This window comes from Terrapene carolina, unplaced genomic scaffold (assembly GCF_002925995.2).
Source record: "Terrapene carolina triunguis isolate 2854851 unplaced genomic scaffold, T_m_triunguis-2.0 Scaffold247, whole genome shotgun sequence".
NCBI lineage: Eukaryota > Metazoa > Chordata > Testudines > Emydidae > Terrapene > Terrapene triunguis.
Window position 1 is genome coordinate 12,070,807 of NW_020664598.1, and position 25,622 is coordinate 12,096,428.

At 44.4% G+C, this 25,622-nt stretch overlaps 1 protein-coding gene across 1 annotated transcript in view; it reads left to right on the plus strand.

Moving 5' to 3' along the window:
- Window positions 1-25,622, plus strand: part of ATP6V0A4 (ATPase H+ transporting V0 subunit a4) — a 45,672-nt gene that overhangs the window by 9,308 nt on the left and 10,742 nt on the right. Inside the window, exons 4-17 of the mRNA XM_024211586.1 lie at window positions 4-129; window positions 527-621; window positions 3,851-3,977; window positions 4,704-4,786; window positions 10,265-10,358; window positions 12,470-12,682; window positions 13,389-13,539; window positions 13,835-13,974; window positions 14,580-14,737; window positions 16,170-16,263; window positions 18,981-19,099; window positions 21,993-22,209; window positions 23,542-23,649; window positions 25,398-25,532. Of these exons, the coding sequence (XP_024067354.1) occupies window positions 4-129; window positions 527-621; window positions 3,851-3,977; window positions 4,704-4,786; window positions 10,265-10,358; window positions 12,470-12,682; window positions 13,389-13,539; window positions 13,835-13,974; window positions 14,580-14,737; window positions 16,170-16,263; window positions 18,981-19,099; window positions 21,993-22,209; window positions 23,542-23,649; window positions 25,398-25,532 (1,860 nt within the window). The remainder of the gene's footprint in view (window positions 1-3; window positions 130-526; window positions 622-3,850; window positions 3,978-4,703; window positions 4,787-10,264; window positions 10,359-12,469; window positions 12,683-13,388; window positions 13,540-13,834; window positions 13,975-14,579; window positions 14,738-16,169; window positions 16,264-18,980; window positions 19,100-21,992; window positions 22,210-23,541; window positions 23,650-25,397; window positions 25,533-25,622) is intronic.

A 25,622-nucleotide genomic window follows, 5' to 3' on the forward strand; every position in this document is an offset into this window, starting at 1 on the left:
CAGACAGTTCTGGAGAAACTGGAGGGTGAGCTGCAGGAAGCCAATCAGAACCAGCAAACCTTGAAACAGAACTTTCTAGAACTGACTGAACTAAAACATCTCCTGAAGAAAACTCAGGACTTCTTTGAGGTGAGAGTTCTTCAGATGTGTTACTATCTGTCCGCTTTGTCCTTCTTTCTTTTTCACAGAGGGGTTGACAAATTTTTAAGTTGTTTATGCTTTTGGCTTTATTTTTGAGGGGGGTTAAAAAGACTCCAGATTTCCTTTACTGCAGATTTGAGGTCAAATTTTCCAAAATGCCTTGGTGAACCTAAGTCTCGTTGGGTCTCAGGCTTCTCAGTGCCTAAATCTCATGGGCTCCTAAGGCACTTAGACACTTGAAAATTTGACACTTGGTCTAGCTCTCTGTAGAAAACTGTCTTCAGACAAACAATAGCAACAGTAAAGATGACAACAGTTAAACCCATTGGAATATGTTAGTGTTTTTAAAATAATTTCAAAAGAAAATGATGATTTCTGCTTTCAGACAGAAACCAATCTACCAGATGATTTCTTCAACGAAGACACTTCTGGTCTGTTGGAATTAAGAAGTACTCCGGCTGCAGTGGCTGCAAAGTTGGGGTCAGTGTGACTATAGGCTTATAGCTTTAATAAGGCCAGTGCAAATATACCCTTCCCTTTTACTTCCACCAGCATTAATAAGCTGGTTTCAGCACCGTGACCCAGTCTTAGAGGTTTGCTGAATTCAGTTCCTATCTTCAAATAGCTTAGTACAGGCTGTTTTTCGGTCTCTTAATTGTAACTCATTGATTAAAATGAAAGCAACATTAGTGTTTTGAAGGAGATAATAGATGATTAAAAAACTGATCTTTATGGCTCAGAGTATTGCTAAATGGGATGGACAGCCTTTCAGCTCCAGGTCACTGGTTCAAATGTGCCTAGTGACTGAAAATCACTGCCAGCTGACAGCTGTTGAGTGGCCTCTGGGAAACTTAGTGAGGAAAATGGAGAGGAGCATATATTCTGACAAGTCAAGTGTTAAAGTGCAATTAGGCAGACCAAAAAAGAATTTGAAGAGCTACTATCAAAAGACACAAAAAGGAATAGCAAAATTTATTGTAAGTACGTCAGAAGCAGATAGCCCACAAAAAAATCAGTGGGGTCACTGAACTATCAAGGTGCTAAAAGAGCACTCAAGAAAGTCAAGGCCATTGTGGAGAAGCTAAATGAATTCTTTGCATCAGTCTTTACTGCGGGGGATGTGAAGGAGATTCCCGCACCTGAGCCATTCTTTTTATGAGACACATTTGAGGAACTGTCTCAGATTAAGGAGTCATTAGAGGAGCTTTTGGAACAAATTGATAAATTAAATAGTAATAAGTCACCAGGACCAGATGGTATTCACCCAAGAATTCTGAAGGAACTAAATATGAAATTGCAGAACGGCTAACTGTGGTATGTAACCTATCATTTAAATCAGCTTCTGTACCAGGTGACTGAAGGATAGCTAATGTAACACCGATTTTTAAAAAGGCTCCAGAGGTTATCCCAGTAATTACAAGCCAGTAAGTCTAACTCCAATACAGGTAGATTGGTTGAAACTATAGTAAAGAACAGAATTATCAGACACATAGATGAACATGATATATTAGGGAAGAGTCCAATACGGCTTTTGTAAAGGGAAATCATGTCTCACCAATCTATTAGAATTTTTTGAGGGGGTCAACTAGCATGTGGACAAGGCTGATCCGGTGGATATAGTGTACTTGGACTTTGAGAAAACCTTTGACAAGGTCCCTCACCAAAGGCTCTTAAGGAAACTAAGCAGTCATGTGATAAGAGGGAAGGACCTCTCATGGATCAGTAACTGGTTAAAAGATAGGAAACAAAGGGTAGGAATAAATGGTCAGTTTTCACAGAGGAAAAAGGTAAATAGTGGGGCCTCTCAAGGATCTGTACTGGGACCAGTGCTGTTCAACATATTCATAAATGTTCTGGAAAAAGGGGTAAACAGTGAAGTGGCAAAGTTTACAGACAATACAAAATTATTCAAGATAGTTAAGTCTAAAGTAGACTACAAAGAGTTACAAAGGGATCTCACAAAACTGGGCGACTGGGCAACAAAATGGCAGATGAAATTCAATGTTAATAATGCAAGTAATGCACACTGATAATGCACACATAATCCAACTATACGGCCATAATGATGGGATCTACAACTGTTACCACTCAAGAAAGAGATCTTGGAGTCATTTTGGATAGTTCTCTGAAAATATCTGCTCAGTATGCAGCGGTAGTCAAAAAAGTGAACAGAATGTTAGGAACCATTAGGAAAGGGATAGATAAGACAGAAAATATCATAATGCCACTCTGTAAATCCATGGTATGCCCACACCTTGAATAACGACTTCACTTCTGGTTGCCCCATCTCCAAAAAGATATATTAGAATTGGAAAAGGTACAGAGTAGGGCAACAAAAATGATTAAGGGTATGGAACAGCTTCTGTATGAGGAGAGATTAATAAGAATAGGACTGTTCATCTTAGAAAAGTGACAACTAAGGGGGGATATGATAGAGGTCTATAAAATCATGACTGGTGTGGAGAAAGTAAATAAGGAAGTGTTATTTACCCTTTCACATAACACAAGAACCATGAGTCTCCCAATGAAATAATAGCCAGCAGGTTTAAAACAAACAAAAGGAAGTATTTCTTCACACAATGCACACTCAACCTTTGGAACTCGTTGCCAGGGGATATTGTGAAGACCAAAAGTATAACTGGGTTCCAAAAAGAATTAGATAAGTCATGGAGCATAGGTCCATCAATGGCTATTAGCCAAAATGGTCAGGGATGTATCTCCATACTCTGGGTGTCCCAAAACCTCCAACTGCCAAAAGCTGGGACTGGACAACAGGGGATGGATCTACAATAAATTGCTCTGTTCTGTTCATTCCTTCCAAAGTGTCTGACATCAGCCACTGTTAGAATTTAGGATACTGCATTAGATGGACCATTGTTCTGTCCCAGTATGGCCATTATGTTCTTATGACAGATGTGCACATCACAGAAACCACCATTGCAGTTTACACTCAGGGCTTGTCTACAGTAGAAAGCTGCACTGAGTTTGAATGCAGTCGAGTCAGATGGCATGATGCTGATTGTGACTTTGCAGCAATGTTGGCTAAGACAAGTCACGTTCAGCACTGTGCAGCTAGTCATAGTTAAATCCCCATATAGTGGTGTTTTGTAAAGTAGGCAGTTCCTTAGTGGCCCTCATGATAGCAAGATTGCCTTGGGTCAGGGCTTAGTTACTCCAGCCTTGGGCTAGATTAAGAGGGAGAGAAAGCCGGGAAACTGAACTCTGCTCTAAACCTTTGACCTCGTCAGGTTGAGGGCGAGGTACATTAGTCGGTCAATGTGGTGAAACTCACATGCCCTGCCTGTGCTGTACCGGCTGTGTGTATAGAGAGTATGTCAGTTTCCAGTGCTGTCAGCCACGTGCCTTTCACCATCACTATATCCGCTTCACATATTTAAGAAGAGAATGAACCTGTTTCTCTCCCTGCTCCTCTCCCTCCCTCCCCAATCATGAAACAGACAGGTGGGCTTATGGCCCCCTAAAAAGTTAGAGAAAAGTGAATAGATTAAGAAGTAAGATCCGTGCTTGAACTTCTCTTAATATAGAGGCCTCACCTAACTACAGCCACACCTGTAGCCAGGGTCCCAGGTCGGATTTGAATATAAATACAGTCTAACATAGACTATGGAGCCTTAATGATTATACAACCCAGTGTGGTACATGTTCGAAAATATGCCTGCCATTTATCCGTCTTGTTAACACTGCCTAGATTCACAGCAGGGGTGATAAAAAGGGAAAGGATGGTGCCTTTCGAGCGTTTACTGTGGAGAGCCTGCAGGGGAAACATCTATTTGAGGTACACTGAAATGGACACTGCCCTGGAGGACCCTATTACGGTAGGTATACTCCTGCTTCACCTCCTTCCCACTTTATATGCGCACTCACGCACACCTTTAGAGAAACCCAAACTACTGCCATGATAACCCTCTGCCACTCTACTGTACCTGCCACCTTAGTTAAAACTGGGGTTCAAAGAGGCTAATCCATATAGTAAGACAGGCTGGACAAGGATGGGGCTGGGAGGCCCTCTTTAAAACACAACAGATCTTTGTTTTCCCCATTTTCACCTGTTATGATCACTGTTGCCCATTTGGCCTGAGCAGTTTGCCAATAATCAGGGCCTTGTAGGGCTGTTTTCAATAGGATGAGGACTCATTGTCAGGTACATTCTTGGTGTATTCTTGTTTATTTACGAAAGTGTACACAAAGTTCTGTGTCCCTGAACACAGTAGAAAACAACAGTTTTCTTGCTCAGAAATTTCCAAGTCTGTCCCTCCAGCAAGCTCTGTGCCCAAGAAGCCCTGTTCTTTGCTTCCTCTGAGGGTTACACTTATGACTCCTGCTGGCCTTCTGTCTCCAGTATACACAGCCTGCAACAGATATTCTAGCCCTTGTGTTTGCAACCAGGGGAAACCCTCTGAACAGCGTTTTGTGTTTTAATTATTGTTCCTGGAAAACTATTAAAAAAATGCTATTGAAAGAGTGACTAAAAATCTTCCCTTTTCAGAACTGTGCTGTACTTTGTTATGAGCATTTTAAAATCTGCTTGCATTGCTTTTCAGAAGGAACAGATGAAAAAGAATGTGTTCATTATCTTCTATCAAGGAGAGCAGCTCAACCAAAAAATCAAGAAGATTTGTGATGGGTAAGACAGGCTGTTGAGAAAGTAGCAATGACTCTTTCGGGGGTGTTTACTTGGCAGGATTGGCTAAAGGAGACTGGGAGTAGAGATTATTTCTTAACACTCCGTTGTCAGCTCTATCAATTTGCTCCATCCTGCTGTGTCTAATAATAAAAATATATATCACTTTGGCATTTTAAAATTAAGGCCCTCAGTTTTCCAAAGTGACTAGAGATTTCAGGAGCCTCAATTTCTAGATTTCTAAGCGGATACCTTAATGGGCCTGGATTTCAGAAGGTCTCAGCACCCACGCTATGAAAATCAGGCCCTTATTAGGGTGTCAGAAGATGGGAACTCCAAAACTGGGGATCCCTAAAATCTCTAGTCATGTTTGAAAATTTAGGACAAATTTTATTAAGCTTCCGTTTAAAGTATCTGGTGCTATATTTTTAATAAACCTTTCTATACTGAATTAACTGCTGGCCTCTGTGCTAGTCTCTTTAACTGGTGTCGAAAGGAAACAGCAAAGAATACAAATTAAAATCTTAAACATTCTGTCTCATTCCCAGTTAAGCAAACTTTAAAAAAAACTAATCGGGTCTGAATACTGCGTTACTGTTTTATAGCTCTCAGTACTGATGGGCTTTGTATTGTGTAAGTCAGATTTGATTAACGGTCACTGAATCCATTTTCATACATAATCCCCCGTTCGGCATAGTTAGCCGAAGTCTTTAGGCCGGCAGATTTTTACACGGATGACTCCAAGAAAGAACCCTATGTGAGAACCAGAACTGACCATACCTGACACAACCATCTGGTGGGTGGGTCTTTTCCTTGGTCCCTAGGCTCAGTCAGGACTGGATCGGGAAGGGGAATTTTTCCAGCAAAGGTCTTTGAGTGTGGAGCTCCAGCTTGACAATCTGACCTTTAAGATCTGCTCCTGCATAATTGAAATCCATGGGAGTTTTGCCCTTCACTTCAATGGGAGCGGGATCGGTCCCTTACTGGCTGCCTTTACAGCGTGCTGCAATAAGCAACAACAAAAATTTCTCATGTATGTAACATGGCGACGACTATGCCTGAAGACTTGTCTACGCCAGGGCTCTCACCGGTGCTGCCGCCCAACCCGTTGTAGAACCAGCGGGAATTTTTCAGAAGACAATTTTAGTAGATATAAGAACCATCATCATTTTGGTTGTCAGTGCGGATTGAACTCAGGTCCCCAGAGCTAAAAGCGTGAACCTCTGCCCCTTGAATAAAAGGGCTGCAGCTGGGAGCCTAAGGGAGTTAGGTACTCAAATCCCATTGGAATTCAAAGGGAGTTAGGCACCAACATCTATACCCTCTACCTGAGAGCTGAAGCAGACTCCTCCTTTGTGGGAAGCAGACACTGAGCAGTGGCTCTGTGGACATGCCCGTAGGTTCTCCTAATCCTGGTTAATTTAAAAGTAGAAATGAAGTTGGTGGTGCCATTGTAGTCCCTAAAAAGCATTTGCTCACATCAGAAACCCAACATCATCAGTGCACAATTAAGCACAACCATTAACGGTTAATATTCTGCAGAAATCCTGGATTGGAATAGCAGGACTTTTACAGGTCAGAATAAGCTTTGATTGGGGGAACAGTATATGGAATGCTTGCACATCCCTCACTTGCAATATGCTTGGCTCTGACTGATAACATTAGTCTGCCAATTTCATGAGCATTAATCCCATGCACACATGTATTAAAGAGACGGAGGGGTGGGAGTGAGGAGATTTTTCCCTTTCTCTTAAGCTGGTGGCTGCCTAGATGCTAATGTGAATGCAAAAATGGGTTTATCGGTGTAAGGGTTCCCTGCTGAATTCTCCTTCAACTTTCATAGATGTCTGTCATTACGGCAAAGGCGATATTTAATATGCAAAGGGGCTGTTAAACGATCAAAGTAGCATTGCTGTGATAATGTGCAAAATGTAGGAACTCTACAGCAGGGTGGAATAAGCTTTCAAGTTTGATTAAAAATACCAATTAAAAGATGGGCTAAGAGCTCTGAAGCATAAGAAGCTGGAGATAATTAAGCAGGGCTAGTAACCCTGGGATTCTTTTGCAGGATGGTTTGTGGTTAGAGATCCTGTTCAGAGTGGGAGGCTAGGTAAAGATATATTGTTGTGATTATAGAGCAGTGGTTCTCAAACTTTTGTACTGGTGACCCCTTTCACATAGCAAGTCTCTGAGTGCGACCCCTCCCCCCCAATAAATTAAAACCACGTTTTTATATATTTAACACCATTATAAATGCTGGAGGCAAAGCGGGGTTTGGGGTGGAGGCTGACAGCTCGCAAACCCCCATGTAATAACCTTGCGACCCCCTGAGGGGTCCTGACCCGCAGTTTGAGAACCCCTGTTGTACAGGGCTCAAATACACTGCTGTGTGTTTTGTTAAATTTGCCACTGTTCTTCCTCATGTATGGGCTAGAACTGATTCTGGGAAACATACCATGACATGCCTTGAGACCATGATGTAACACGCATTTCTAAATGTCACGTGCTGTCTTTTAAAATGATCAATGGAATGGTCACTTTACACCAGCTGATAATCTGACCACGTATCTTTGTGTAAAAAAAGAGGCATTCTCTTCTAGGCGTTCTTTTTCAACTGTTTGATTCATGGCGCCATATCTCAATACAACCTTTGTGACATCCCCCGAAGTGACAGTGATGGCACGAGCACTAGACATTATGCCATCGCTGCATGTATCAAACAGCTAATGACTGAGAAATCTGTGTATAAGTAGAAGCTATCATGTTAGCTGACACTCATTTATTTTATGTAGTTAAAAATGTTATCCACTGCGAGAGCCTCGTGAGATGTGTGTCTTGTTTTGTGAGGGTCCCAGTGGACAGCAGGCCAGAAAACCTGTCAGTGTACACTACATGAGTGTAACACAAACTACAGCCTGCTCTATGTGTAATTTTTGTATTGGTATAACTGTTGGTGTGATTTTTTTTTAACTGCTATCGTTATACCAGTACAACCCCTACTGTGGTTAGTTATTCTGGAATAAAGGTGTTTTATGCCAATATCGCTTATTCCCCTTCCTGTACAGGAATAAAGCCAAGTCTACACTATGCGCTACAGTGACACAGCTGCAGCCTAGCACTATAATGTAGACCCTTCCTACAGCAATGGAAGGAGTTGGTCAGTCTTTGTAGGTAATCTATCTCCCTGAGTTGCAGTAGGTAGGTTGATGGAAGAATTCTTCAGTCTACCTGGCTGCATCTACACCTGGGGTTAGGTTGGCTTAACTGCAGCGCTCGGGGGCTTTTCACACCCTTGAGCAATGTAGCTAGTTCAGTCTAAGTGTAGACCAGGCCTCAATTATATTGGTATAAGCACATTTACACTGGTATGGCTGAATCCAGATTAGGGGAGGTGTAGAATTTTGTGTGTGGTAATGCAGATCGTGCATTAACTGTAACTATCCCTGTACAGTTAAATCAGCAAAACCCTGTCAGTGTGAACATAGGTTTATTGATATAAAAGTGCTTCTACTGGTGTCGACACTTAGGGCTGGTCTACACTGCCGCGCTAGTTCGGCGGCTGGGGATCGAAGTTCCGAGTTCGATTTATCGCGTCTGGTCTGGACGCGATAAATCAAACCAGGAAGTGATCCCCATCGACTGCGGTACTCCAGCTCAACGAGAGGAGTACCGCGGAGTTGACGGGGAGCCTGCCTGCCGCGTGTGGACCGCGTCTGAACCGCGGTAAGTTCGAAGTAAGGTATGTCGAATTCAGCTACGTTATTCACGTAGCTGAATTTGCGTACCTTACTTCGACTTGGGGGGTAAGTGTAGACCAAGCCTAAGACTGACATAACTGAGTCCATGCCCCAGGCCAGGTCTACTCTACAGGCTTCTGGTGGCATAGGTGTGTCAGTCAGGAGTGTGAAGAAGTGTGGTTCCTGACCAACACAGCTGTGCCAGCGAAGCTCCCTGTGTAGATGCAATTACAGTGTCAAAACGGCTTTCACCAGTATAGCTTGTTTCACTTGGGGGGTGGTTTTACTATACAAATTGCAGTTTTGCTAGGATAGCTGCATTCATGCAAGGAGTGCTTTGCTGATGTAGTGTACACTATAGCTATCCCAGTATAGCGCTGCTAGTGTAGGCCTGGCCTCAGTCTACAATAACACACAATACTGTACATTCTCGATTTTAGTTGTTTACACTAGCAAATAAATATGGAAAACATATGTTATAGACTAACTGGGTTTTATTAACATTTTCCTCAATGATGTCTTAAGCATTGCGTAGTAACAGCTCACTGACGGGGGATATGCTGATTTTGCAATTGTGATGCGAAGATAAAAGTGAATGGCTACTGTAAAGACTTGGTGCTGCAGGGACATCTATTGGCTGCTCTGTTACATGACTGACTTTTCAGAAACTGCACTAAATGCCCCAATAACGGCTAAGCGGGTGAAATGAGACAACCACTATGCTCTTGAATGATCTCACATAACAAAATGATACACACACAAAAGACAAAAAAAACACCTGACTGCCTGTCGGCGAACAGTTTTTTCACAAAGCAATCGCTCTATATCTGACCTCTCCGTCCTCAGCCTCAAAGGGAGCCTGCACAACGTCTTCAAAAGATGAGCCTGGGAGCTTAAATTCATGACTTTACTAGACACTAAAAATCATGGCCTGAATAGAGAGACAGGGTTTATGGCCTATTACCACAATCTGTAACCCACTAGTGTTAATCGGCCTCTTCACCTTGAATGTTCCCTTCAACTATGTGTTAACTACTTATGCTAAACAAGCTGTTCCACTTTGCATTTAGCTGTGACACTCTTGAGTACATTTCCCAGACCTGTGTAAACTCGAAAGTTTGTCTCTCTCACCAACAGAAGTTGGTCCAATGAAAGATATTACCTCACCCACTTTGGCTTTGCAGAAAATGTTATTTTTGTCACTCTTTAAAATCCTTTCCACTAAGGCTAGGTCTACAAGCCAGCCTATGTCGGCAAAATGTATGTTGCTCAGGGCTGTGAATATTCCACATGAGTTACCCCAAAGTAAGTGTTTCTGTGCACACCGCTACGCTGGCGCGAGAGCTTCTCCTGCCAACATAGATTATGCCAGTCGCGGAGGTGGGTTTTTTATGCTGACTGGAGAGCGCTCTCCTGTCGGTATAGAGAGCGTCTTCACCAGATGTGCTTCAGTGACACAGCTGTATCCATTCAGTTGCGCCGCTACAGAGTTGTATGTATGGACATGGCCTAAGGAAAATCAGGTACCTTAACTCACAGCACAGAATGAGAGTCCCATTTACTGTTGGATTGAGGGAGGTTCCTATGTATAACTGCACTTCAGCTACAGTGCCAGTGCATCTCAGTGCATGAAGTGGAGATGGGGACCAGTTTTCAACTAAAAACCGTGTGCAAATAGTCTTACAAATAACTGTGCATAGCAACAGTAAGTATGACTGGGTCTTTTCCTCCTCCTTCATACTAGGTTTCGTGCTACAGTATATACCTGTCCAGAGTCTGCTGCTGAACGTCGAGAAATGGCCGATGGTGTGAACGCAAGGATTGAGGATTTAAACGCAGTAAGTGACACTAGCTTTATTTAGGCCCTGATCCTGTGACTGACTGCGTGCAGACAGACTGGCTCCTATGGTCATGGGGAGCCCAGTTGACAACTGTAGGGATCCACACACAAGTAGGGGTCTGGCCATGTACAGTCACTTCAGGATCAGGGCCCTGGTGGTGAGGGGAGGATCCGGGAATAGGTAATCATGGAATCATAGAATGTAGGGCTGGAAGGGACCTTGAGAAGTCACCTAGTCCAGTCACTTGCATTGAGGCAGGACCAAGTAAACTTAGACCATCCCTGACAGGTGTTTGTCCAACCTTTGCTGCTGGTAAAATATATGTACCACATTGCATCATCATGTATGTGCCACATACGTGACAGAATTTTTTTTTTACAAATGTTTTAGAGAGTTTTACACATTTTTATTGGAACTATTTTTGTGTGTGCAATAGCTTTAGCAGAGGATGGAGATCTCAGCTCTCATATACAAATACTTTGCCCCCTGGTCCAACTGTATAGGGATCAGAGGGCACCATAAAAACCTTTAAAAATACCTGAAATAGCTTTACTGTACCTAAAATGGCTGATCTCTCAGGCCCTTGGTGTAGTAACAAGTCCTGAACCACACTGGAAAGCCAGGGAGCTCCCTTTTCCAGTGGTATCCACCTCCTGTTTCTAACTTTGAAATCTCAACCCTTAAATCTCTGACAGCGGCAGAACTGAAAATTGCCTCCGGCAGTTGTAATTTTGTGGGGAAAAGTCCACATTTGAGGGGAAATAAGGAAAAGTTTCTTTAGCAGTTCCCCTTTGGGGAAAAGAACCCAGTGGCAGTTGAATGACGAGGCTCAGAGGTTTGGAATGTTAGCAGTCGTCCTAGTGAAACTGGCTGAGCAGCTGAGTTGGCTAAAGGCACGTGATAAATTGCATAACCGTGTGATATATTAAAAATCCATGCGTTTGTGAGATAATTTATCCTACACGTGACCTTTGCTATTAAAGGGCCTGATCGAACTCACATTGCGGTCTGTGGCAAGACGCCCATTGGTTTGGATTGGGCCTTTAATCTATTTATTTGACTGGTTAGTTGGCATTGATAATGTCCTAAATAGTCTATGAATTCTGTTGTCTTTGAATCATGCTGAGCTTTCCAAAAGTCATTTGTTTGGATTGCTTTGACTTTTGTCACCCAGCCCCTATTTAGACCCACGTGAACCTGTAAGGCAGGAGGGTGGCATAGTAAGGATGCGGGGTAAGAACTAGGCATCCAGTTCTGTGGCCCGTGCTCCACTTTGTGAGTAGTGCTGCTGAAGTCCGGATGGGGCCCTGAAAGAGTGCTGTAGTTAAAATAAAACGCTCCCACCCATTTATAAAAACACGGATTTTCCTCTATTTGAAAATGAGACCGATGCATTGGGTGTGGAGCTTTGGTTTTTATGTTGTGCAAACTTTCTGTAATGCTGCTCCGTGCAACATAGTGGGCAGCCCTCATTCTCTGTCCTTGTTCCAGACCGTCCCATCTAGCAGTTGGAGACGCAGACATTTATTTGACGTGATATCATCCCCTTTCTAAATGCTCATGTCAGAGTGACCCCCCAATGGTCTCACTGCTGACTAGCCAGCTGGTCAGGATTTTGCTTTTAATTCTGCTTGCCTCAGCCAGCCAGACTCCTCTCAGTGCTTATTAGCTGTGGAGACCTTCTTGAGAGAGACCGAACTAGGGCCTGATCCTACATCCTACAATTGTTGCCCAAGAACTCCTGAAGGTGTCATCGAGCATTGAAGGTGCTCGGTGTCTGCAAGAAATATCTCAGCCCCTTTTAGGACCAAGCTCCCAATGAGCAGAGCTTTAAATTTCAGGGGTCAGGAAAATGTGCCTTGCGGTATCAGCTACTGAGCTGGAATTAACAGGAATGAAGCTGCGATAAATCCCCCCCAGTATTTCAGCTTTCCAGAGATTGGCAAATTGTGTCCATGTTCAGACATCTTTGAATGCCATTATCGGGTGTTTGGCTGACTCATACTAAATACCTGCAATCCTTCCCCAGGCTTCCCGAAAATGCAGCTGAAGGGCACCACACCAAATACGTCCCCGTTGCTTCACTATTGCTCCTGCTTTGCTTGCAGGTGATCACCCAAACGGAATCGCACCGCCTGCGGCTGCTGCGCGAGGCAGCTGCAAACGTGTGGACTTGGGGGATCAAGGTGAAGAAAATCAAGGCCATCTACCACATCCTGAATTGCTGTAACATTGACGTCACCCAGCAGTGCGTCATCGCCGAGATCTGGTTCCCAATGGCTGACTCAGACAGGATAAAAAGAGCTCTCCAGCAGGGAATGGTGAGGGGCTAAGTGCGTTTCCCAACGACTTTTTATTGGAGCCCCCTTCTTGCTTCGGAATGGACTCCCAGGACCCACCGTAGCTTCTTTTTCTTCTGCCAGTTTTTTGGTCTGTCCCTCTCTTTTCTCTCTCTCCTGTCCTTTACCTCGTCTGTTCTTATTTTTGGCTCTCCTGGCTCCGGTGGCTCCTGTCCTCATTCCCTGACCGAGAGATGCTCGCAGCTCAGGCTGGGTGGGAACATCCACGGGGGCATCTGGGGACATCCCTGGGCCACATGTGCTCTCGTGGCTGAGCTGAGCTCTGCGTTGAGTTGCTCTGAGCACCCAGCAGCATTAGGCCCACTCAGAGAAAGGAGGAGAGGTGGGCGGCTGTCATGGAGCTGCCTGCCCCTTCACTTGCGGCTGTGGGAGCATGTTTGCCTCCGGGAAGTGAGCAAGGTGTAGGAATGTGCAGTTCTGCCCAACACCACTGTGCCCCGAGTCTGCTGGGGCTAGTCTGTCTATCCCATCTCCTGAGGGGACCTGCTTTCAAGGTTGGGAGACAGTGTGCTAAAGGGGTGTATAATGCAGACCTGTTGGGCAGGGTTCACTAGCCAAATACTATTCCATGGGCGAGGTTTCTTGCAAAACAGCGTGACGTGACTAGTAAGAACAAGCTAATGTTCACCCCCACCATTTCACGTCCATCCTTGTCGCCTGTTTGCAGGAACGTAGCGGCTCTACCATCTCCCCTATCCTGACTGCAGTACAGTCTAAGATGGCCCCACCCACCTTCAACAGAACCAACAAGTTCACTGCAGGCTTTCAGAACATTGTGGATGCTTATGGTGTGGGAAGCTACAGGGAGATGAATCCAGGTAAAAAGACATATGGTTTGCTGCAGCCTGAAGATGAGATCCTGCCAAGGGCATGGGTCAGCGGGAAGGGCCTCTGGTCTCTGACCACACTTTGTGATCCAAAACCACGTATGTCAAAGCTGAACCAAATTCTCTGCTGGTGCAAATTAGTTCAGCTCCATTGACTTCAGTGAAACTGCACCCCTTTACACATGGCATAGAATCTGGCCTTCTGACCCTAGTGGTTGATTTAAAAAGCTGATTCCTGTTGAGGTCCTTCAGTGAAACTGAGCTCCTGTCTGTCTCCTTCCGTCAGCTCCATACACTATAATTACCTTCCCCTTCTTGTTCGCGGTGATGTTTGGAGATTGTGGCCACGGTGCTGTTATGCTGGGCTTCGCCCTCTGGATGGTCACTAACGAGAAGACACTTTTGGCCCAGAAAAGCAATAATGAGGTGAGTTTCCTAGGGCTGAATGCATCCTGCCAGCCTTGCAACGGGTTCCAAAACTCTTACTCAATACTGAAAGCATCTAAACCCCAAAATGTTAAATGAATTTTCTTCTGCAAAACTCAGAGGAGCTAAGAGGCCTAGCTGTTTGGCAAGTAGTTCCTCTGCCTAATAATAACACAAAGGGCCAGATTGCCCCAAACACGCTCTAACTTTGCACCTGCAGTTTCTCACACCCACATATATGTCTGTACAAAACTGCAGCTGGCATTTGTATGTGCAAATTGGGGCTAAGTTTTCAAAGTCGGACCCTAAAGTCAGGCTCTTAAATCCACCTTTAGGGATCTAACTAAGTGGCCTGATTTTCAAAAATGTTGAGCAGCCAGCAGCTCCCATTAATATCGCTGGGTGTTCAGCTCTTCTGAAATTAGGCCATTTCTGTAGGAACATCTTATCCAAGCATGAACATCTGGAAATACAGGGAGTGAGTTGAGTGAGTGAATGAATGAATGACTCTGTAAAAGAATTCCTCTCTCGGGGCATGGTGCACCGTGCGAGCATTGTTTTGTTGTGTGATGGTTGCTTACTCTCCCTGAATTCTTCCCTTGCAGATTTGGAACACCTTCTTTGGGGGGCGCTACCTGATCCTGCTCATGGGCATATTCTCCATTTATACTGGCTTTATCTACAATGACTGCTTCTCCAAATCTTTCAACATCTTCGGTTCTTCCTGGCATACCCGCCCCATGTTTAGAAACAACATGTGGAAGTAAGTGATAAATGATGTAAAAACAAAAAGGAAGATGACACATAATGGAACAATATTTTATTCCATGGGGATTAAAAGCGAGACCTGCTGAGGATGCATGTGAGGCTGGGCTGAATCCCGGGGGTGAATTCATGTCTGAATGAACCAGGCTGTATGACTGAATTCACATTTGGACAAATCTCATCTCAAAATCCAGGTGTGTTTTAACAGATACTTAAAATAGCTGCTGACTTGGGGAGGGGCCATCATAGGCATAGTAGACTCCATCACCCTGGCACATGGAAGTATGACCTGGCTTTCCCATTCCTCACCTCTCTCACTCCTCCACTTGCCTCCCACTGCGCCTTCCCAGCCCCCTTTTATCCCCGGAGCCTGCCCTGCCCCCTTCCTCTCCTCCCCTGCCTGTACACATCCCCATATCACTATAACAGGGTTCAAAAAAGAACTAGATAGGTTCACGGAGGATAGGTCCATCAATGGCTATTAGCCAGGATGGGCAGAGATGGTGTCCCTGACCTCTGTTTGCCAGAGGCTGGGAGTGGGCGACAGGGAATGGATCACTTGATGATTACCTGTTCTGTTCATTCACTCTGGGGCACCTGGCGTTGGCCACTGTCAGAGGACAGGATACTGGGCTAGATGGACTTTTGGTCTGACCCAGTATGGCCGTTCCATGTTCACTATTCGGCTTCATGGTTAGTATCCGAGAAATATCAATGTCCAATAAATTCCTGGGCTGAGATTCTTTGATGTACCAGAACTCTCATGCTCCGGGAGCTTGGGAAGCTCTTGCCATAACTTAAACAGTGTTGGGGGCCTGTTTAAATTATGGCAGCCTCCCCTTGGCTGCCCTATGGGCCGCAGTACTGCCTGGAACCTCTGCAGAACTGTGTGCTAAGGCTCCAGTCCTGCCACCAACATGGTCCTTATGATGCTAACAAGGGGGATCCTGGAAGGCAGCTTTATGACAGTTTTCCTCAGTTCCTGTTCTGGGGGACCCCCACTCCTGTCCAGATTACAGGGCTTTTAGAGCCCCTTTACACTGCTCCCTCCAGCTCTTTTACCTGGTGTGAAGGGACTGGAATGAGGGTGAGGATCTTGCCCCTAGTATCCAACACATCAGGGATAAGTGGATTTCAGACTTTTCAATGACCATGTGAGCAATCAAAGTGCTGGGACGTTCCCAAATCGTTCAGGTGCTACCTTGATGTGTTTCCTCCCAGACTCATTGTACCTGGAATAGGAGTGTCAGGCCTTGTATATCCAGCATATACATGTATGTACACACACACATATAGCATATGCACACACACAAGGCCACTGTAGGCCTTGGGTAAACGAAATGTTTAATTTTGTAGTACTTAGCACTCTAGATAGAGAAACACCTCAGGCTGAGGCAGTAAGAAACTGCCTCTTCTCTTTTCTTTTGTAGTCCACATGTTCTTGAAGAAAATCAAGTATTGCAGTTGGATCCAGCAGTCCCTGGAGTCTACTCAGGAAATCCATATCCGTTTGGAATTGATCCGGTAATAAAATTCAGTTGGTCCAAGATCTTTAGTTATATTCCCTCCCCGCTTCTACAGATCTAGTACATCAGCTGCTTGTGTATTGCCTTCAAATATGCAAGCAATCCCTCCCGAAGCCACATTGGCCGCTTCCTGCTCTTTGCAAATCCATTATGCCTTAGTTATGGAGTCTTTTAGGATGCTCATCTTCAGCATTCAAGATTTTAGTACGATATTCCTTCCCCTCGTGCCATGGCCAATAGATAGAGGCCGTGTGATCTGCAGGTATGTGCATAGATTTGGCACTTGGGAAATTCTGGGTCTAATCCTTGCTCTGCCTGTGAGTCAGTGGATTTAATTTACCCATCTGCATAAGGATGATGATAATGTGTACCTATCTATCTCATCATTTTGATTTGAGGATTAACTCCTTAATGTATGCACAGTGATTTGAACATTTAAAGCACTAAAATGTAAAGATTATTAATGTCTCCAAATTTGAGGTATTGAAATCTAATACCCCATCGTTACAATTTTGTGTGAATCTGTTTCTTTCATGCTGTGTATGAAATTCGGTTAGCACCAAGTGGTCACTAGCACCAATCTCCCTACTTCCCTTTCAGTCTCATCCAGCCTGCCCTTGTTGGTAAAAGAGCTAGATGTGATTTCATTTTCAAAAAACAAGGCAAAGAAACCCTCAGTTAGTTCATAGCTGCACAGTAACATATGAATGTCCTAAGCCCAGACATGGAAGTGTAGCTGAGAAGCATTCACTGCAGTTCAAGAAGTGGCGTTAAAGTGGGTTTAAGCCACCTGTATGTTCCCTCCCCCACTCCTGGGACCATCTGTGTCCACTCGCTGGTGTAAATTAGGAGAGTCATACACTTTTATTTACTCTGGCTGCTAATTCTCCCAGTGGGCTATACTGGCATCCAAGGATGTGCGGGGAGGAGGGCATAAATGGACCATGGGCATATTCCACTGGCTGGGCATAGAAGACATTACAGTGGCTTTATGTATGCCATCTGAGGATTCCCCTGCACTCTGGTAACCCACCAGTGGCTGGGTCGGCTAGCTTTAGGGCAGGACCTGGGCTTTGCTGCATAATTATTTTTAGTTAATTGGATTTTATTGAAACAAAGCAATTATCCCAGCTGTGTCATTTAACTGGAATGTAGATGTGCAGCATGCAGCAACATGAAAGGAGCCAAGAATAACTGTGATGAGCCCAGCAGGCCACTAGATGGCAGCGTTTCTCTCCAATACTGTACAGGTTTAGCTGAAAGTTCTAACAGTAATCCTAACAATGAAGAAATGGACCGTGCCACACATTTCTTAGTCTGTTTGCAGGGTTGTTGTAGTCGTGTCAGTCCCAAGATGTGAGAGAAACAAGGTGGGTGAGGTAATACATTTTATTGGACCAACTTCTGTTGGTGAGCTTGAAAGTTTCTCTCACCTCAGCAACAGAAGATGGTCCAATAAAAGATATTACCTCACCCATCTTGTCTCTCTACTTTTTTAATATGAACATTTCTATGGGGTTTAACCAGTTCACTCATTATAAAGGCCTGGCTTGTTTCTTTTTGTTTAGAATACTTTTGTGCAGGGTTAGCAGGATGGTATGATGCCTTTATACCTTGAAGAGAAATAGTCACCTTAGATTATGAGATCTGACTATACTGGGGTCTCCTTCAAAATGATAGTATCTCCTAGTCTAAAGCGTTTGTAGAAGGTACTATGTTACTAGCTAAATAAGTAAATAACTAGTATGTTACTTTCCCAGCAAACCTTCCTTCCCACCCAGCCTCTCCCCCCCCCCCCCCCCCGCTCCTTTTTATACTGTATCTCACATGTATTGCCTTAAGAGAAAAGTTCCAGAGGAGGTATCTACTCAACATCCTCCACAGTGAAAAATGAGGCAAATAAATTATTTGAATTACATGCAAGGTACTTTTCATCCTTAATTTCTCCCTCGGCTTCAGGTAGTCCAATGAACCCTCCGATTCTCTTAGGCTTTCCTGCCTTCGGATCTGTTTAAATGGTTTCCATAACCATAATGGTTCAGCTGCCCCTTTAAGTGGTGACCAGAGCTGTCTCTCAGTTTCATGCATGAGAATAGTCTTTCTTGAGTTGAAATGAGCACATGTTCTACGGATCACTGTTTCCTCCAGCGAACATGGAGACCTTTTTTTATAGTGGATGAAGGCAGAAAGGAGATTCTCATTGCTATCCACCTCTGCTGTCGAGAGCCATCACAGTCCAGTGGTGCTGGAACAATTTTTATAATGGGGGTGCTGAAGGTGGAAACTATGTATTTGGGTTGTTATTACTACTTCAAGCCAGGGGGTGTGGCAGCACCCCTAGTTCCAACATCTATGGCACAGTCTAGTGGCTAGTGCATGACACTGGTCAGATCGGGGTTATAATAACAGCTCTTCCACTGGCCTGCCATGTGCATGATCTTAGGTCACTTCAGCACTCTGCCTCAGTTTCCTCATCTGTTTAAAAACAGGATAATAATTATCTTGGAAATCTTTGGGCGAAAAGCTTTATATAAGTCCAAGGTATTATGAGTCAGACTTAGATGTCAGTCATTTGGGATCGTTCAAAGTAGAACTAGCAAAAGGAGTTTGATGGCATTTGAAATTAATGGTCTAATGATTTTTCACCTGTCATTATCAAAAGAATTCCCGAAAATCCTGCTCTTTTTATCTATTTCTCCCTTCGCTTTTCTGAAGATCTGGAATATTGCTTCAAACAAGCTGACGTTCTTAAACTCCTACAAAATGAAGATGTCTGTCGTCATGGGGATTACGCAGATGGTCTTTGGGGTCACACTCAGTCTTTTCAACCACATGTAAGTGCAATGGTCTCACATGTGCCTTTTAAAGGTTTGCATGTGTTGCTGCTCTGGGTTACTGGGCATGGACTCTAGGCCTGTTGCTGCTGCTCATGAATAGGTTCGTGTCTTTAACTCCTTCTGAAGCCTGGGCACCGCACCCTAGTCTGGTACAATGGAAAATCCAGATAAGGATCAAGTGTTGGCCAGAATATTTTATCCTTATTAGCAAGTGATTCTTATGTACTTATGTTTTATGTATTTTCCACGGCCTTAGCTTCCACTGAAAGAGATTTGCATTCCTGGCCTTCAGCCTTGCAGAAAATTCTCCCCAGCCCAACGTTCCCTCTACTGTTCACTTTTATACCACAGCTATCGCTGACTCAGGTGTCCCAGTAACCGCACACTTGTCCCTCAGCCTAGTTGCAACATGTTTTAGTGCGGCTGGGACCTAGCGATGTCCCTGTAAGTAGGCGAAAGCCTTGGACTATTGTTTGTATCACAGCCTCCACTTAGTGTAGACAGAGCTTTAGAGAAAATAAGGCCCAGAAGACTGTAGGAAAACAGGTTGGAAGTAAGGTACGTCTGCACTTCACAACTGAGTCAGAGAACCCATGTACAACATGGTTACAGTTTGCAGTGCCAATGGGACCTTAGTTGGTGCTCATATATCATGACGAACACAGTATGAAAACCTAGCTAGGTGAGGAGATAGAACTGTGTCCCATCACATGTCTAAGGCTCATAAGATAGGGTAGTAGCCACAGGAGGGCTTAATGGGACCAAGGTCCCGTTTTGGCTGGGACAGGCCTCTTTTTAAACTCTGTCCCGGCTTTCCCAACGTTTTTGATAAAAACAGGCATTTGTCCCGTTTGCTCTTCCCAACTGATCAGGTGGCAAGAGCAAATGAACGAATGCCCAGTTTACGGAGGAATGTTGGGGGGTGGGGGAGCAGTGATGTGAGGTGCTGGGCAGCGGGACTTAGGGGGACAGGGGGTTCGGGTACTCAGCCCCAGCCGCAGGTAACATGGGGTATGGAGTTCTGGTGCGGGGGGGTCAGCCCCAGCCCCAGGCAGTGCAGAGCTTGGGGAGTGAGCCCCAGCCCTGGGTGGCATGGGGCACGGAGCTTGGGGTAAGGGAGGGTCAGCCCCGGGCAGCGGGGGTGTGGTCAGCTCTGGCGAGCCCTGTAAGCACGGGGGGGAGGGCGGCTCTGGCGAGCCCCATGGGCAGGGGGGAAGGACAGCTTGGGCAAGTGCCATGCCATCCCATTTTTACTTTAGGAAATATGGTTGCCATAGCCATGCAGCAACCCTGCTGACCATGCCAGTGCCCCACACCCGCACTTCACCCACATAGAGACTGATTCTTCGGTTTAGTGCAGGTGAAGTGAATTTTGCCTCTAATGCAGATGGGCAAGCCCTGTGCGTTGCTGCACATCACTGCTCCAATTCATTGCTGCAGCTGAACCAAGTGCAACAGGTCACCAGTTTTCACAATCTCTTCTTCGTTAGGGTTGTGGCTTTTCTGCTGAGTGGTGCGTGTGTGTGTGTGTGTGTGTGTGTGTTCTTGATTTCACAAAATATTTTCAGAGATACAGAAGTGCAGTTAATTTTAAATGTAGAATCCATAGCTTTTTTTTTTTTTTTTTGTTAAAATCTCTCTCTCTGGGCCTGATCCAGAGCCCATTATAGTTAATGGAAGTCTTTCCATTGACTTCAGTGGGCTTTGGATCAGGCCCTATATGTATAATACAGCCACAAAACCCAGACTCTGTTCTGGGAACGAATGGAGGTTGTGTAGTGGACGGGGATGCCTATAGGACTCTCATTTGTTGAAAAGTTGGAAGGTGCATGGTGAATGAAGCAGGGAACTGCAGGAAGAGAAAGGCTGGTCTCATAGTTAAGGCAGTTGAACGCTCCCCTGGAGAATTGAATTCTATCCCTGCCTCTGCCCTATTGTTCCTATGTGATGTTGGGCAAGTCCCTTAAATCAAACTTTTCCCAGGTGGCCCCTAACTGTGTATTCCTCATTTTCGGCGTGCCCAACTTGAGACCCTGGGTCTGATCTGCAGAAGTGCTGAGCACTCACGGCTGTAACTGCAGTCAGTGGGAGCTGTGCTTTGAACACAAAGTGTTATATAAAGCTAAGTGCTGTGAAAAGTCAGGCCCTGTATGCCTCAAATTGGGCACCCAAAATTACTGGGCACTTTTGACTTTAATCTGTATGCCTCAGTTCCCCATCTGTAAAATGGGGCTAAAAACCTCTTGCCTCAGAGGGGTGCTGTGAAGATAAATTCACCAATGCTTGTTAGGAACTAATGTAATATGATGAGTGCATCATAGAAAAGCCCATAAGGAAATTAATAATTCTGCATTCAGTGCAGGGTGTGGATGGTATGCAATAAATAAGGCCTGGGGTCACACAGGGAGGAGAAAACAAAACATTGAATAATGCTCATTCAGTGAGCACCACCCATCCTGTGCACTGAATGAGGCAGGGATCCTACAGAAAAATAGTATGTGATCATGTAACTAAAGACTATATCATGCACACACACAAGGGGGGTGAATTAGGGCTTCACAGGTAACCTTAATTCTGGCATTTCCTAATATTTGCTACTTTAACATTCTTTTAAGGTACTTTTTAAATGTAATAATCTATGCTCAGATACCAGAATGATGGGCAAAGTGTAAGACCTGAATAGAATATGTGTAAAATAATATTTATATCTAAATAGTACCTTTAATCCCTAAGGATGCCCAAGTCACACATTTCTCCCTTGTCCATCTGTAGCTGTATGATGCTAGTTTCATTTTTCGGAGACTAAATGATGTGCTCCACAGTCCTTAAGCCAGTGATCTTGTCCCGTGTGTGCCGTACCAATCCCTTCGATGGGGTTCTGTCTTTCCAGCTACTTCAAGAAAACCATAAATATCGTCCTGCAGTTCATTCCAGAGATGATCTTTATCCTCTGCCTGTTTGGTTACCTGGTCTTCATGGTTATTTTCAAATGGTGCCACTTCGACGTCCATGTATCCCAGAAAGCACCGAGCATTCTCATCCACTTCATCAACATGTTTCTGTTTAATTACAACGATCCTACAAACGGCCCCTTATATCCGCACCAGGTATGGACTCAAGTATTTTTACACCTAGCTACTTACCCCAAGTCTAGAGAGCCGTTTCAGCCCAGCTTCATTAACTGGTGTGTGTGGGCCCCAAGCTATGTTAGTTTGAAAATTAGACAGGCACTGGTACAATAAGCAGGTTAGACCCCAGACTGGTCCTACCCTTCAAACAGTTCAAGTCGGTTGAGAAAATTTCTATGGGTCAAATTCTGCCCTCAGTCACACCTCTGTGTGCGGTGGGTTGTGTAGGGTGGAATTTGGTTCTAGTGAAAGCAATATCTCCTCTTAAAGTCTAACCCTGCTGCCATTTTGTTCTGTGAGAGGCAAATCCTGTCTCCAGGCAGCAAAATCAATGTTGTTATTGGGGAGGCCCCCAGGGGCTCAACTGCCAGGTTCCAGGCTGGCTGCGGAGGGTTGTTTTCCTGGAATTCAGGTTGCTCCGGTAGTGAGGAAATGGCCTAATTGCTGACCCCAGTGATGACGTGCTCAAGGCTGGGAGAGTGACTGTGGAAGTGACGCGCTGTGGTGCTCTATTGTCTCGTGGTGACTCCGTTTTTAGGGCTGCTCAGAAATTTTTTGGCAAAACTATTTTTGACATAAAACCAGGTTTTGACAAAGCAATTTTCCCCCCAGAAATGTCTGCTTTCCTCTAGAATTTCTGATTTTTTCATTGGAAAAGCTGAAAACTCGACATTTTTGGCTGAAAACTTAAATGTATTTGTTTTCAGGCAATTTTTGATCAAAAATTATTTGGTTTGGAGGTTCTGTACTTTTAATGAAAAGTCAAAATAAAACTGTTTTCCTACCAGCTCTGTCCATTTGGTCAGATAATACATGAGAAGATGTATTTTCTAACTGCCAGCCCTGCAAACTCATGCTGGTTTCAGAAAGTCCAGCTGCGTTCTTTCTGGCTTGTACATACTTCATCTCTAATAAGGAAGGGTCTGCAGGACAAATTCTGCCCTTAGTTACATCTGTGCAACCCTACAGCATTCTGAGGTCAGATTTCTGTCCTGCAGTTTGGACTCAGTTACCAAGACTGTTGATGATGCCTGAGATGGAATAGACTCACTCTCCAGTAGCTGTGTAGGGTCTGCAGTGTTAACAGGAGTGCAAAGGAGAGTATGTGCTTATTTTTGTCACCAAGCAAGCAGATGACACTCTGGAGGCACACAGGGAGCAGATCAGTTGAGTGAGAAGGGGCCATTTTTACTGAATCACTTTTCTGACCATAATTGCACTTGAAAAACTTAAAAAAAAAAAAAAAAAGAAGCTTTTGTGATGTCCCTTTAACAGATTTCCCCCCTTCCTCTCCCCTTTGGTCTCTTGTAGGAAGAAGTCCAGAGCTTTCTGGTCATATTTGCCCTGATAGCTGTTCCCTGGATGCTTCTATTTAAACCTTTCATCCTCCGAGCCAATCACCGGAAAGCTCGGCGTATGGTAAGGGCACAAGTCTGTGGCTGCATTCTGAAGTTGCAGACAGCTCTGTTTGCGGTAGGATGGGGGCAGAGCTGAAGATTAGAGGTGGGATTTTCCAAAGCACTCAGCCTAGGACCTAACTCTGCTCCCCTTGAAGTTAATGGGAGTTATTTACCAGTGACTTTGATTGGAGCAGAGTTAGGCCAACACTGAGCGTTTTTTAGAAACTATATCCTAGGTCAGAAGCAGTTAGAAAAAAGTAATTGTGAGGCCAGTGGTCTGGTGATTGCCTCAGTTCCCTGCTGTGCTCAGTTCACAATCACTGCTATGACTGATTGCTTGCTCCATATAAACTAGGAGCAGGGCAGAAATGGTGCTCTCAGGCAACGTATACAGTACCTGGGGAAATGCCTGATTTAAAAGTGATTGACCACTTTTAAATAACACTTTCCTCCTTAAATGATAAAGCTCATCTCATAAAGCCCCTGGTCCTGCTCTGTTGCACATAACAGTCAAAGCTGCTTGTGAATTCTGTTCTTTATCGCATTTGTTTCTAATGAGTTACTTTTCTGGGTAGTTAGATGTGACTGGAGTATCTTTTATATGGACCAGATGTTTTCATTTAAAAAGAGATCAGCTGGTTATGCTAAGTGACCTTTTCCAGTCCAGTAACGCAGAACCTATCGTTTGTCCTGTAACTTCTTACTGTGTAACTCTTCTGGGACTTTCAGGCAGGTTTTACATTGTTGACTCCAGTTTCTGCTTTATGCCAATAACATTTGATATCTTTCCTCATCTTTCCCCCCTATTCCAACCAATGATTTTCATATGTCAGCTGCCTGATCCGATCTTAGATTTTGCCAGATTCATACAGCTCCAACAAAAGGCGCTCTTTGTATGACATTCAAGACAACTCTGAGATAAGCAGGTATAACAGCGATTACTGGTGCAACAGAACAAAGCACATTATTATGAGACCTTTCCTACAAAACCTATTGGAAGCATTAAAGAATGCCAGGGTATGTCCTAAAAAACTGCTGCATCCGTACTAGAATGAGACTTTTATTGTGTCATATATTAAGTTTGCTATAGGATTCTTCACATGCTCGTTTATGGTCTTTAGAGGCATGGATCAAGTCATCCTGTGTGTATTATAATGCTATGCACTTTGATGATGCTCCACAAATACTGGTTATGGAGAGAGAGAGAGTGGATAGTCTTGAGATGTTGTCACAGGATATAGGTCAGGAGATCTGGATTCTATTCCCAGATCTCGCTCTCAGACTTACTGTGTGACCTTGAGTCTCCGTGGGCCTGATTCTCTCCTCTTCCTTATAACCGCGTGACTCCATTGGCTACAACTATTCTTGATTTGCATCGTGTGATTGCAAGGAGCAAATCAGGCTTTCAGTGCCGCAGTGTCCTCATCTGCCCAATGCAGATGGTATCCCCCTGCCTCACAAAGGAGTTGCAAGGCTGAAGATAGTGCATGTAAATTATGTTGGAATCCTTGGCTGGAAGATGCTCTAGAAATTAAAGTATTTATTTATTCCTCGTGATGGAGGCAGAAATACACTCTTTCTCTAGTCTAATAAATGTCTGACTGTTGCTGAAATCACCATTACATCACATATAGTCTGTGCTATAAATATATAGGGGATTTATGTACTGCATACGTATATAGTTATATAGTGCATCTATTGACCTGTAGGACCATTAAGACAATTAGAATAATACAAACCTAGCCACTCTCTTTTCCTTTTTGAAAGCTCCAGACACCGGCCATTTCAGAAAACCCTGCTGGTGACATTGAAGTGGAGATCATTGACTCCAATCACGCCAAGAAAGCTGGTCAGGAAGACCATAGTGGTGGCCATGGGGGACATGATGACCATGATGAAGAGGTAGGGAAATCAGAACATGGGAAAGGGGGAGGAGCAGTCCTCATGAATCCTACCTGCAAGGCCAGACTGAGGACTTGGAATTTGCCTGCA